Source organism: Zingiber officinale, chromosome 2B (assembly GCF_018446385.1).
Source record: "Zingiber officinale cultivar Zhangliang chromosome 2B, Zo_v1.1, whole genome shotgun sequence".
Taxonomy (NCBI): Eukaryota; Viridiplantae; Streptophyta; class Magnoliopsida; order Zingiberales; family Zingiberaceae; genus Zingiber; species Zingiber officinale.
In genome coordinates this window covers 127,152,431-127,167,614 of record NC_055989.1, presented here as the reverse complement: position 1 = coordinate 127,167,614, position 15,184 = coordinate 127,152,431, and the positions used below count along the sequence as shown (strand labels likewise).

At 38.5% G+C, this 15,184-nt stretch overlaps 1 protein-coding gene across 1 annotated transcript; it reads right to left on the bottom strand.

The window, feature by feature from the left end:
- Positions 1-10,772: 10,772 nt before the first annotated feature.
- Positions 10,773-12,130, bottom strand: LOC122047073 (leucine-rich repeat extensin-like protein 6). Its single transcript, XM_042608107.1, has one exon. The coding sequence runs from the start codon at positions 12,100-12,102 to the stop codon at positions 10,939-10,941; it is 1,164 nt and encodes a 387-aa protein (XP_042464041.1). The 5' UTR covers positions 12,103-12,130; the 3' UTR covers positions 10,773-10,938.
- Between the last annotated feature and the right edge of the window lie 3,054 nt (positions 12,131-15,184).

The window sequence follows — 15,184 nt, the reverse complement described above, 5'->3', positions numbered from 1 at the left end:
CCCCATTCTTACCGCCGGATCAGAAGTGTTAGTTGAGAACTTGGAAATGGAAGTCCTAACAGCGGCTAGGCGGTGGAAGACCTAGTTGGGAACTAGGTAATGAAAACCCTAGTCAGGCTAGATAGTGGAATACCTAGTTGAGAATTAGTCAATAAAAGTCTTAGTTAAGAACTAGGTAATGAAAGTCATAGCGGGCCTAGTGTTAGATTTTGAGGGATGTCCTAAGGCAATCGCCTTGTGATTTTTACTAAATATAAATTTACTATTTGAGTACATATTATATGTTTGATTGTCTTAAATTCATTTACTGGATGTCCGTAATACAATTTATAACATGAGAGAAACTGTGATTGAATCACAACTAGTGATTATCTCTACATGTGTGTAATTATGAATGTATTAGAATTTCCCTAGTCGTCGAATTGATGTATTCAAACATCATCAATTCTATAAGACTAGCACGGGTTATACTTCTTAGTTCGCCAAGTAACTATTCTCTCACTAGCTGGAAACAGTGGGATGTCGAGAGTTAGACATGTATGCTAGTTATGATAACTAGTTCATTGGAGTGACTCGCTGTAAAACTTCATATGGTTATCTATATATATAGATATGTATGTGAAGCTCTTACTGTAGCTCGAATGCAAGTTTCCTTCGATTTGAGGCATACAAGTTATCTTGGTCATAGAGACTTATACTTTGATATCTTAACCAAACACCTTATTGAGGTGTGGACCTGGGATGATTGAGTATAAGTCAAAATGTCCGAAGATGTTTGAATAGCCCATAGAGGATTCACTGTTTCTTGTGAGGAGACATATACCCTATGGCTACTCGTTAGAATTATTACTCAAAATCTTTGGCTAAAGCATCATTTATTAAGAGTATGAGACTTTTGTATACATGTACGAGTAATTTGAATCCGTAGAACGAGGAAGTATTACTTGGGCTAGGTATGACATAGTCAGTTTAGTGGAGACAGACACATAGACCATGTCCTGAACCAAGTGGGTATAAGACGAGTGAAAGGAACAAGGCACGACTCACTATAGTTGCTGAAGGATTTAGAATTAGTTCTAAGATCAACTATGATTTTTCGGCTAATTGGGATCATGATGTACTACTAGGTGCCACTCATAATCGCTCTATAATTAAGCAGTTAATTATGGATAGACAATATAAATCGAGAACCTATTGAGTCACACGCACTAATGAGTTTTTAAAAGATGTAAAACAAGTTAAATAATAGGATGTTTGGTTGGACCATATATAAGATAAATATAGAAATATTTGTCATGATGGAAACGTGGGTGAGCTATATCTCTTATGGTAGAGTTGAACCATATTTGATTTAATTATAAATTAGTCATGAACCAATTTGGTTTAGTTGTGAACCAAACCAAAGAGTTAATGGGTTAATTTTTAATTAAGAGATAATGAGTTGGATTTGAGCTTTCTAATCTAACTTATTAAAGAGGATTATATATAGATGTAATTAGGAGATAATTAAAAATAAGTTTCATATTTTGTTAATTGACTTTTGGAAACTCAATTCTCCTCTCCCTCTCCTCTCTCTCCCACCGCCAACAAGAGGGTGTTCCCTCTTGTTGCGTGACCACCACAAAAGAGAAAAACTCTTCCTTGTGTACTTCTCTTCTTCTTGCTCTTGATCTCTCTTCTTTGCTCGTGGCTAATAACTTCCGAAGAAAAAGCTTGTACTCAAGAAGTTGTTTTGAGGAGCTCAGCGTGGATACGAATAGAGGCGAGGTTCGACAACGTCGCTACGGTTAATACTCTTCTAGTTACAGGTCATTCGTAAAGTATATCTAGCATAAATTTATTTTTCGTAAAATTTTAATTATGCGATCATGTTTGCCGTGTTGTATCCCTGTATGCGTGTGGTATGTTTAATGTAATAATTAGGAATTATTATTGTTCTCTTTTTGACTGCGCCTGTTTACGAAGCGTGTTCTAGCACGCACCCACATCGGGCATATCCCAACACCTAGGTGGTCAAAGACCTAGTTGGAAACTAGGAAACCAAGTTGGGAATTAAGTCAAGTTCAAAGTTGGTTAACTGGGAGCTAAAAACTTAACATGAGACGGAAAGTCCAAGTGGATCACAGTTGATTGAACACTTGGCGATCGGAAGTCTAATAGAGAGTTGGCATGAAAGGAAGAAGTTTAGACATAGTAAAGTTCCAAATATCAATATCAAAATTAGGTGATTTTCATTGTAAAATTGAGCTCGTTCAGAGATCTATGTTTGTCAAACTCAAGTATCAGTCGACTAATGGTTTTGATCAATCGACTGATGGCTTTAGAAACTAAACTTAAGTAAGTCGAATTGTTTGCTAGACTCAACTGATAGAATTAGTTGACTAATGACTTTAGAAACTGAATAGAAGCGAGTCAAATTTGTTTGATTTGATTCAACTAATGGAATCAATCGATTGATGATTGACATCAGTCAACTAATGTCAAATTAAATAGAACAAAAGTAAGCAAGACTAATCACTTGTTCTGTTCTACTAATGACATTAGTCAACCGATATCAAATTAAATAGCACAAAAGTGAATGAGCCTCACGTGCTCTGTTCAACTGACGATCTTAGTCAACTAATGTTGGACATTAGTCGACTCTTGTTTGAATTATCCACAAAACCAATAGATTTTAGAAAGTTCAGAGGTCGTTCAACGGTTAGAGACCATATCAATCGATTGATGGGTAAGATCATGTTGGGGTTGTAAGGTTGCAAACAAAGTCCCATATTAGAAACACATAAAAAAACCATGGGTTTAAAAGAAGAAGATATCTCCATTGGTATGAGGTATTTTAGGTAAAACCCAAAAATAAAATCATGATCACTTAGGTTCAAAGTGGATAATATCATACTATTGTGGAGATATCTAAATTTTAAATCTAATCGAGCAAGTCTTACTAGGTCAAGTGGACCGAGGGGTAGGAACGCCTAGTAGGTCTATTGGACCGTGGGACAGGAAGACTTGATGGATTGAGGATCGAACGTCAAACGAATAGACGTTCCACTTGAGGGGGGCTTATGATTTAAAAGAAGAGATATCTTCATTGGTATGAGTCATTTTATTCCTAACATACTGGTAAGTAAAAATTAGCCCCGACCTAAGGACTTTAAAGGAAAGGTTTCAAGGAGGTTTTTGCCGTTAGTTCTTAGGTTTTGGAGGATAGTGCTACTGTATTTTTGAACCATCAAGAAGCATTTCTAAGCTACAATAGATCAAACAAACAAGGTTTTTAATTGTAAAGTGTTATTGCTTTCATATTCATTTGTGTCTTGTATTATCTCCCCTTGTTCTTGTAAGAACATATTATAAGATGTTTCTTCGCCTCTGGAAAGTTGAAATTCTTAGTAGATGTGATCGCTAAAAGTTATCCTTTAAATTAATTATCTCAAGAAAATGGATACTAAGTAAATCTCAGAATTATGTATATAGAGTCAAGATTGAAGCAAGATTTTAACGATAAGTATGCAAAGCATCGAAAAAAAGGAATCGAAATAATTCACCTCCTCTGACCCACGCGAGCCCTAACACATGAGTCAAAAGTATACACTATGTCATAGAGTATTTATATTATTTTATAGGGATAGGACACCAGTTTTGACAAATGGAAGGTCTCTTCGATGATTCGATAAAAAACAGGACGCCCCTTTTAAGTTTTTACCCATGATTTATTCTCTCAATTAAACTAATTCGCATGGTGATGAGACTAAGATAAAGATCTAATTTTATCGAGACTTTGCAGCTAGCATGTGTGACGCGAATCTGACTCAGCCGCACGGATTTGGAGGCATGGACAAAGTTATCCGAATCAACAATAGTGTGTTAATTAAAGCATTTTTATGGAATGTATAAACATTTGTTTTTAAAAAATATGCAAAACTCAAATAAAGAGATAAACACGAAGTTTAGTTGAACTCTTTTAAGTTATCCAAACTTTTTCAAATTTGGATCTCTTATTTATAGAAGAAGAGATCAAGTTTATTTAGTGCACTCCAAATTCAGTAATTAAATAAAAGATATAGATAAAAAAAATGAATAAACAATACCGTGTTAAAGCATTTTTTATGGAATGTATAAAACATTTGTTTTTAAAAAATATGCAAAACCCAAATAAATAGATAAACACGAAGCTTAGTTGGACTCTTTTAACTTATCCAAACTTTTTCAAATTTTGATCTCTTTTTTATTCTTTAAAAATATTTTGGTGTTCAAATTTATTTAATAAGTTAATTAAAAATCAAGTCAAGCCGAGTCTAAAATGAACTAAGTTGTTAAAATAATTATTTAACTTTGACTTAATTTTTTTAATGAGTTTGAATTTGGTTTGAGTTTAATTCATTTAAATATTAACAAGCTCTCAAACCAAGTTTAATTGATTATTTGAAATTTTTAAATTTTAAGTTTGTTTAGTCAATTATTTTAACTTGATAAACTTATTAATTTATTTTACTTTTTTTATTTATTTAATAGATGATAAAAATTTTATTAATGAACATTGTTCATGAACATATTCGTGAACATGTGTCCATGGATATTGCTCACGAATATGTTCATCAATATTATTCATGAACATTAACGAGCTTAATGCATATGTGTTCAAGTTTATTTATTTAATTTAATGAATTATAAATTTATTAATTTAATTGATCTTGTGCCTATTGAACATTAAATTTTTCGTGAATGTTTGATTTATTTACTATTTAGCCACTGGACACCATATTAGTAAGTATGAATTAAAAATATTTAGTTCGTACATGGGTATTATCCATAGACAACGTTGATTCGTGAATGGTAACCATCATCAATTTGATCTATCGAATATGAAATTAAATATGAAAATCACGAACGTTGATTCTCTTAAATATGAAATTAAAGAGAATTCTAAATAAGTTAATTCTGATTGATTTTAACCATCATCAATTTAGCCCAAATTATAGTAATGGTAGTGGACTTCCAATTAGGAAGCCCAAATCCGTGCCTAACTTTTCCTGCATGATCATTAAATCACAATTGTATTTTGATGATTAAATAAAAAAAATAGCTAATCAAAAAGACGTCATGCTTTTTTTTTTCAATGAAAGGTGAAAAGACCGCCCAATTATATATTTTATATTGAGATGAATCTTAATTTCAGTGCAATTGTAGTTCATGTGTATTATTTAATATTGCCACCAATGTGTATTATTTAATATAATAATAATAATAATAATAATATTATTATTGTTATAATAGTATTGCAACAATTATTTTAGTAGCTTATATACGTTATAATAATTATTTAGAGGGCGCTACGTCTATTTTCCAAGTGATTTTAATTGATTTTAAATAATTAGATGACGTTTAAAATTTTTTAATTAAGTTAATAAAAATATTTAAAATTTATGATTTAAATTTTTAATGAAATAATTATTTTTTTTAAGTAGCTACTACGGAGCAGCTTATTTTTAAATGGTTAAATCCTAAATTTTAAAAACATAAATCCTAAATCTTACATATACTAAATTTTTTTTATTGAAGAACTACCAAGTAACTTCTATAAAATATAGCAATTATCGGGTAGCTTATGCATAATGCATGTAACACTTACAAGATGGTTAAATTCTAAATCTTAATATCTTTAACTCTAAATCATAATTTTTAAATATTATTATATTAAAATATTTTTATCAACTTAATCAAAATTATTTAAATTTTATCAAAACTTATATTATAATAATTAAAATCATTTTAAAACTGTCCTAACAAATACTTAATAACTTCTACACGTTATAGTAGTTATATAGTAGCTTCTACACATTATAGTAATTAGTCATGATTATTGCAATAATGTTAGGGGTATGTTTGATTGGAGGTTATCGTTGATAACCTTGGTTATCCATCCAATATTATCAACAAAAATCTTATTTTGTTCATTCTCAAGTAATCGTTCATGTTTGACAACATCAACATATATAATCAATTAGGGAATACAACCCGAAATCATATTACCTCCAATTCTCGAGGTTTTTTAGATTACAGGGTTATTCGAAATCTAACGGCAACTTCTGGTCAGCGGAGTGGCGGCCACCGGGAGAAGGTGGCAGGCGGACGTGGTAGGTGGCGACGGTGTTAGTGGTCGACTAGTGCATTCAGTGGGTGGCATTTGACATCCGATGGGCAGGCAACGGGCAGAGGTACCAGGTGGTGGGCGCATGTGGCGTGACTATCATTCAGCCAGAAATACCCGACGAAGGTGCCAGGCGTGGCCACATGCGGCCAGGGGCGGATCCGAGGGGGCATCGGCGGTCACCCCCCTTGCCAACGGTGGAACCCCTAGTATTATGGGGTTCCACCGGTGGAGATAGAGGATATCGCCCCTTATTCCGTGTAAAAATTATCCCTCCATGCTTGAATTCCTGGATCTGCCACTGCATGTGGCTGACACATGCAACATGACTAGCATTTGGTCGGAGACAATCAGCGGTGGCAAGCGACGAGCAGAGGCGACGTGTGTGAATGAGGGAGGAGTTGAGTTAATTTTTTAATAGTTTTTAAATTAAAACTTTAATTAATTAAATCAATTACCTTATAGTTGAGATAAACTAAGGCTACATTTGGTGAGAGATAATCAATCTTATAATGTAATCAAGATTATATTACAATATTGATTACTTTATTTGGTACAGTTATAATATAATGTAATCTGGATTACAAAAGATAACAAAATTTTGTACTGAATATTGTAAGGTCAACCTCATATAATCCAATAATCACCTTCCAAACTCAATGTTTAACAAAAATTTAAATGTCAAATATACCTCTAGTCCATTTTTTACATCAACTGGTGGTAGATGTCGTCGCTGCCTCGGGTAAATATTACATGCATAATATACAACTCTTTTGTTGGGACCTTGATGTCGGAAATATAAAACAAATCTAACAAATAGAAAGCTAAACGTAGAGGCAATAACCAAGACAATCAAACATCTAACACGTTTATGTAATGTGGTTCGGAGATCACTTACTCCTACTCCACGACTGCCCATAAGGTGGGTAATCCCGATCCGTCGGTGGATGACTCCCCGAAAAACCTCCGGTTAGCTCGAGTAGCTCCTTGTGGGTGGGGAAACCTCGCCACAAACTCGCACAAGCTCTTGATCACTCAAGAAGACCTTGGAGACTCTAATAGGGGTTAACCACCTCTATTTTCGTCAACCTTAACCAAGCTTCCAATGCTTGGTTATATAGGCCACGAGTTGGAAAACCTCGCCTACCAGTCGACTACTCTCTATGTAGATTCGACCGTTACAATTCAACGGTTCGATACCAGTCGACTAATACTTCCATCAGTCAACTGCTCCATACTAACCGAACCAACAGAAGCATTCTGTTCGCTCCCAGTCGACTGCCCGGTCGACCATACCAGTCGACTGATGAAAACATCAATCGACTGCTACAATACTGCTATAGTAACGCTACAGTAAACCATAATCCTAGGATTTAACCCCCGAGTATATTCACTCAGCACTCGTCCTCGCCCGACCAACCTAGACTTAGCCTTCTAGCTTCCTCCATCAGCCTTACGTCTCTCGGATGTCTCCCCATCCTTCACGTCTTGCCTTCTAGAGCTTCCATTGGCCTTGTCATTGTTGTTGGGTCTTCCTTTGCCAAGAGGTTACGCCTCCGGACTTTATCAATTGTCAAGTCACACTTGGACTTACGTTGCTAAGACTACATGCTTGGACTTACACCGCCAAGACCCATCCTTGGACTTTCCTTGTTGTACCTGTATCCTGCACACTCACAATGCATATCAAATACAATAATAAACCTAACTTAAACATTTATCAAAATATTAAAACCTAGGTTACCCAGATTGCTCCAACATCTTTTACCAAATATAGTAATTTAATATTAATTACATTATATTGTATTACAAATTTTATTATTATATTACCGCTGACCAAACACGGTGAAGCGGATGTAGCTTAGGAACCCAAGAGAAATTAGGGAGGAAAAGAAGGGCATTTTGGTCTTTTCACATGAGGAGGGTTTTTGGCTTTGTGAGGGGGACTGTTCATGCGAAAGGGGGGTTCGGGTTCAAGTCCGCCGCCAGGACATGTATAGGGATGCCGCCGCATCGCCTCTCTCTCTCCCTAGGCATATCAGTAGCTTAGGCGATGCCTCCCTCTCCATCCTAGCATCCACAGCCACTGCGACGCCTTCTCCTTGACGCTATCTCCTCCTATCCACGTCGACGACCACGCTATCACCTCCACCTCCTCTCGTGCACGCCGCCACACACAGGCATCCCCCTCTCCTTCTCCTCTTGTCGACAGCTCCTCTCGCAAGGCAGCCCCATCGAGTAGCCCCAATGCCGACGCAGTCTCTAGCGTTGAGGCTGCCACCGCCGCCTTCCTAGTGCCGACAACCCTTTTTTCCTCTCCAAGCGCCACAACCCCCCTCGCCAACAGGCACCACGCGTCGCAACCCCCCTCGCCGGTAGGCGCCACGCACCGCAGCCCCTCTCGCCGGCAGCCCCAGCGAGTAACTCTAATGCTGATGTCGTCTATAGTGTTGAGACTGTCATCGCCGCCTTCCTAGTGTTGACAACCCTTTCTCCCTCTCCACACGCCACTGCCCCCCTCGTCGGCAGGTGCCATGGGCTGCAGCCCCCCTCGCCGGCAGCCTCACGGATCGGCAACCCACATGTCGGCAGTCCACGCACCTACTTCTCGCCTGTTTCAGCTCTATGCCGGCTCTATATCTATCCGACCATCAAGCCGATATTGTGTTCCGAACTTCGAGCTGATATCGTGTCCTGTCCTATGTGTCATTGTTATATCTCGGCCTATGAGTCGCTGTTGTATTTCAACTACATGCCGCCCTTCGGATCCATGCTACGCCCAACTCCCGATTGTCAGATCCAACTCCTTATCCGGCTCACATTCATCTACTCTTTCGGGTCACGACAACTCGATCAACGTCATGACTAGCTCATCAATCCACCAGAGGACGCCCCCCTGAACTAGGTTATATATGTCGTCATACTCATTATTTATTCATTTCATTATTCTACTATTATTCTGTTCCTTATATATTCATGGGATCTACTTTGAGCATCAGGGTGTCAGGGATCCAGGAAACCTGGGCCCTGTTTACAGGTAGCATTAACCAGAGACATTCTGACGATTTAGTCAATATAGAAGATAGCCCATCATACTCTCCCATCTGGGGCATGACGACTTGGTCAGCATTCTAACCACATCATTCCGATCATTCCATGGTCTCAACTTCTATACAGGACCACATGACCTTAACATTTAAAACCCAACAAAATTATCCAAAAAAAATCTAAAATAATAAAACAAATCTAAAATATTATCCTAATTTATTTATTTATATATCACTATTAGTGATAATAATATTATTATATATTTTATTTTATTTTTTTTATTAGTGGCAATCTTATACCATTTTCCGTAATAAGTTATATAAAAAATCTTTAAACAAATAACTTTTTATGAAATTATATTACTTAAAATTTTTATTATGTATAATAATCTTAAATTAAATACATCCTTATTTAATATTATGTATAATAATCTTAAATTAAATACACTCAAAAAATAAGAAACAATGTTACTCTTATAATAACTACTCGGTAGTTACGACAACATGAGATAAGAAGTATTTTGAGAATAAACTATTTTATAAGGCATTGTTTCAGAAGAAACAAAAAAAAAATCGAAAAAAAGACGCCTTTTGATGGGTTTATATATAATTTAGAGTGTTCTTTAATTTTAACCCTTTTATCATTCCATCAGAATTGAAGATCATTAAATCACATTGAAGATCATTAAATCAGAATTAAGAAAGGTGCAGGACATTGGCTCCAGCAACAGTACGAAATGTCGTTTGGCCCAGCGTCATTTTAAATAGCAAGAGTGACCTTTAAACTTTTCGATGTCCGATATCACGCCGTCTCTATAGATTGAAGAGGTTTCGATGTACGATATCACTCCGTCTATGTAGATCGAAGAGGCGTGATTTTTTTGTTTTTACAATCCAGGTATTCAAGGCTGAGAAGTAATTAACTCCGAATTCATAAAAATTAGTAAATTGAGAAAGACTTATTTAAGTCATCAGTACTTTTAGATTTGAGCTAGCCTTTTCTCTGCCTATTTTTTTTTCCCTTCTCCCAAAACTTTTTTCCTTAATCTGTAAAAGGTGGTTTAAACTTTCCAAAAGGATGCCTCGACTGCCCAAAAGGCATGATCCACACATCCTCCTATTAAAAAAAAATACTGATCGCTGTTATCGAGTAGTGTGTGTTCTTGAGTTTTTCTTCTTATGGCAAAGAACTAATGATCAATGTTCCTCAAGTGGGTATTTCCCTCGTAGATTCATTGCCACTGTAAGACGATGATGAAAGATCGCGATTGTCTAACCACATCAAGTGAACCTCCCTCCTTCTTAAGTTGGCATCTGCCTCGAAGCCGCGCAGGAGATTGACCCTTTCACTGCGTTGACTCCTCGCAAACCGCCATGCGGAAGAAACGCAGCATCCAACAGATCACGAACGGTGCGTACCTATCATTAAGACTCGTATTCCTTCCGCAGATGTCTACGAACATATCAGACATTTCGCCTCTTTGGTGCTCAACAGCCTGGCATCCTAAGGAAAGAAGTTGACCGAGAGATTTTGTTCGTTCGTTCGTTTTAGGTGAAGAATTGCAGCGAAGCGGAAGAAGGAGAAAGACGGAATGGGTTTTACAATTCACAAAGCTTTATTTTTTTATATCCAGCAATCTAATTAAAGTTCACAAATCATATATTAACTTCGAATTTGACGGAGAAAATTAAAGTGTAAACTGTAAATGCATCGAGCAATCATCACCAGGAACGATCTCATTTTCAGTACGGATGAACAGGGGGCGGCGGCGGCGGCGGCGGAGGCGGCGGGGGCGGAGGCGGCGGGGGCGGTGGGTGGGCTATGCACCCGTTGGAGTCGCAGAATTTGGGTTTGGAGAGGAAAGCGGCGCACTGTTCCGCCGGGCGCTGCAGCGGCCGGAAGGGGAAGCAGTTCAAGCGGTCGTCGTGGCGGCGGATCCTGAGGCAACTCTCCGGCTCCTCGCAGAAGAAGTTGTAGGAGTAGGTGAAGTTCTTGAGCCGCGGCAGGTCGCAGATGCCGCAGGGGATCTCGCCGGAGAGCTTGTTGTGGGCCACGTCCAGCTGCTCCAGCTTCTTCATGTCGCCGATGGAGGCCGGCAGGTGGCCGACGAGGTGGTTGTAGCTGAGGTCGAGCACGCGGAGTTTGGTGAGCTGGCCGATCTCCGGCGGGATGCAGGCCCTGAGGCCGACGTTCATGATGATGAGCTCGCGCAGGGTGTCGCGCATGTTGGCGATGGCCTTGGGGAAGCATCCGTTGATCTGGTTGTCGGCGAAGACCAGCACCGACACCGGCGAGTTCCCGATGTTATCCGGGATGGAGAAGGTGAAGTCATTGTTGTTAATAAACAGAGCATCCAGCCGGAGATCGAAGAGGCAGGAAGGCACGCCGCCGCAGAAACGGTTGTAGCGGATGTCGAGGTACCTCAACGAGTGTAGCTCGAGCACGACGGAGGGGAACCCGCCCTCGAACTGGTTGTTGCTGATGTCGAGCTCGTACAAGAGTCTCAACCCCTTGAACGACGCCGGGAGAGTGCCGCGGAAGCCGTTGGAGTTGAGGTGGAAGACGGCGAGGTCAGCGAGGAGGCCGAGCTCCTCAGGGAGGGTGCCCTGCAGCGCATCGTGGTTGAGGTCGATTCCGGCGACGGTGATCTGGCAGGGATCGTCTGGCGCCGGCGCGCAGTAGACCCCGGTGTAGTTGCACACGTGGGGGCCGCACCAGTTGCCGGTGACGTTCTTGGGGTCGGCGGTGATGGCTCTCTTCCAGGCCTGGAGCGCCACGTAGGCCTTCTCCAGCCGCGGATTCGACGGCGGGTAGTACTGGGAGGAGCAGAGCACAGGAAGAAGACAGAGCAAGAACAAGCTGAAGCTGAAGCTTCCTCTGCGGAGGAAGAGGAAGAAGGAGACCATGCTTGATTCGTAATGGAAATGTAGTACAGACAGCAATATTATATATAAGGTGATAAATAACAATGATGATGCTATTCAGTTAATTTTCTTTAGAAGGTTTTGGTAGAATATTGGTTGGTATTTTGGTCAGAAAATGAAAGATTGACTGGTTCTTAAGTTTTAATTTGCGTCTCTGTCATTTTATTATATATATATACACTTTTAGACGCAGGGCAATCCAAAAAGTGGGAGAAGAAACAAGAAATTTTCTTTATTCTTGTTTAATTTGCTTTATGGTATGCATCAGCCTCTCAGTTAACAGAAAGCTGCAAGAAAGACACATGTATAATAATAATATTATAATTGTGTTTTGTGTAGGTGAGTGCCTTATTGTTGTAAGGAACAAGAAAGAAAGAAAGAAAAGGGAGGGGGAATAGAAAAATGTGTTTGTTGGTGAATGTTTTCCTCATTTTATGGCCATAACTGGAGGTTGATAACTCTCAGACAAATACAGCTACTTGCCTGAACCAACTGGGCATGAATAAGTGGAAAAAAGAGCCAGAGACGAAAAAAGTCATTACGTACGTAGCTGTGATTTTTTTTTTAAAAAAAAATCAATGATCTTCTACATATATAGCTGTAAATTTGTTTGTATAAGATGTGAATGCTTCGTTTGAATGGCAAGCGAATGTAAGCTTAAGTTTTGAAGTTAATTCCATTTTTATTCATTTTTTTTAAAATATAAAATATAAAAATAATTAATTTATGTAGTAGATAGTTGGCATTCACATAGTGCAGTAAGGTTAAAAGTCAAACTAAATCACAAGTCAAAGGTAAGGCAAGATCATACTCGGTTAAGATAGGGCTCGAGTCAAGTCAAGTTGAGCTCAAGTTCGACCTAACCACGGATAGTGTTATTCTAAATTTGACTCGACATCTAACTCAATAGAAGCTTGATCTCTTGACGTCCGAATGCATCTATACCCGAATGCCTTGAGAGATCCTCACCCTGAGTGCAGAGAATGTGGTTAGCGAAAAGTATGGAGAACATGGAATGACACGTGGTAGTCCTCAACCAAAACATGGTTGACTGGGGGTATAGATGATCTTATCTGAAAGCGAGGGAGATGGTGCGTCGGGTACGTATCTCTGCTGTTTACTGGGATAAGACTTCGAACTGAAGAAAAAATGGCTCATTCTCTGCACACACCAGAGAGAGGGCAAAGGGAATGTTAGAGTGAGAACCAGGGAGGGAATCTCCAAGGAAAGTCATCCGATGCTCAAATAAGTAAAGTGGCTGAGCAAAAAGTAGAAAAGAAAATGAACAGTAGATACATATTCGCAATTGTAAAAGTGTGAGAACATTTTTTTTCGTATCTCGCCAATGGAGAAAACTCATTTTATATCATCTCTCATAATCTTCGTAATAATGAGACGATAAGAAATATTTGATGTCAGAATATGTCGGACGATGGAAGGGGGTATAACCACCTTTTGAGAAAGGTTCTATCGCATGTATATGTTATAGTGGCAAAATATTCTTTGATAAGTAAATGTTATTCTTTGACGAGTTGTTGTGATTCTGATAATGTTGTCCCCTGTAAGCAGTTCGATATATATATATATATATATATATATATATATATATATATATATATATATATAGTTGTAAATTTTTTGTATATGATGTGAATGCTTCGTTTGAATGGCAAGCTTCAAGCTTTGAAGTTAATTTCATTCATTTTTATTCATTTTTTTAAAATATAAAAAATAAAAACAATTAATTGATGTGATGGATAGTCGGCATTCACGTAGTATAGCCAGGTTACAAGTTAAACTATATTTCAAGTCAAAGCAAGACGAGACCATACTCGGTTAAGATAGGGCTCGAGTTAAGTCAAGTCGAGCTCAAGTTCCACCTAACCACATACAGTGTTACTCTAAATTTGACTTGACGTTTGACTCAATAGAAGTCTGATTCCTCGACGTCCGAATGTATCTATGCCCCGAGAGCCCCTCATCCTGAGTGTAGAGAATATGGTTAGCGGAAAGTATGGAGAACATGGAATGATGACGTGGTAGCTCTCAACCAAAATATGGCTGATTGGGGGTATATATGATCTTATTTGAAAGCGAGGGAGATGGTGAGCTGGGTACGCATCTCTGCTATTGACTGGGATACCACTTCGAGCTGAAGAGAAAAGGGCTCCTTCTTCTCTACACACACCAAAGAGAGGGCAAAGGGAACGTTAGAGCGAGAACTAGGGAAGGAGTCTCTGGCACAGGTCATCAAACGCTCAAGTCAGTACTGTGGCCAAGCAAAAAGTAGAAAAGAAAATGAACAGTGGATGCGTATTCGCAATTGTAAAGCGTGAGAATATTTTTTTTCGTATCTTGCCAATGGAGAAAACTCACTTTTTATATCACCTCTCATAACCTCCGTAATAATGAGGCGACAAGAAATATTTGGTGTCAAAATATGTCGGACGATGGAAGGGGGTATAGCCACCTTTTGAGGAAGGTTCTATCACATGTATATGCTATACCAGCAGAATATTCTCTGATAAGTAAATATTATTCTCTGATGGGTTGTTGTGATTCTAACAATGTTGTCCCCTGTAAGTAGTCTGACTGGCCTAATAGCTGACCGACTGTACGATGGGAGACTTGAACATACAAATAGAGAACTAAGTCCATTAAGTATGAGTGACTGTATGATGGGAGACTACTTGACAATGATGATGACAATATGCTTAATAGCAAGCTTCGAATGTAAGCTTAAGCTGTGAAGTTAATTTCATTAATTTTTATTAATTTTTTAAAATATAAAATATAGAAACAATTAAATCTAATGGTAATTGATGCGGTAGATAGTCGATATTCATGTAGTATAATCAGGTTAAAAGTCAAACTGAGTTGTTAGTCAAAGGTAAGGCGAGACCACACTCGACCAAGATAGTGCTCATGTCAAGTCAAGCCGAGCTTACGTTTGACCTAACCGTGAGCAATGTTACTCTAAATTTGACTCAACATCTGACTCAATAGAAGCCTGATTCCTCGACGTCCGAATGCATCTATGTTCGGACGCCCTGAGAGCCCCTCA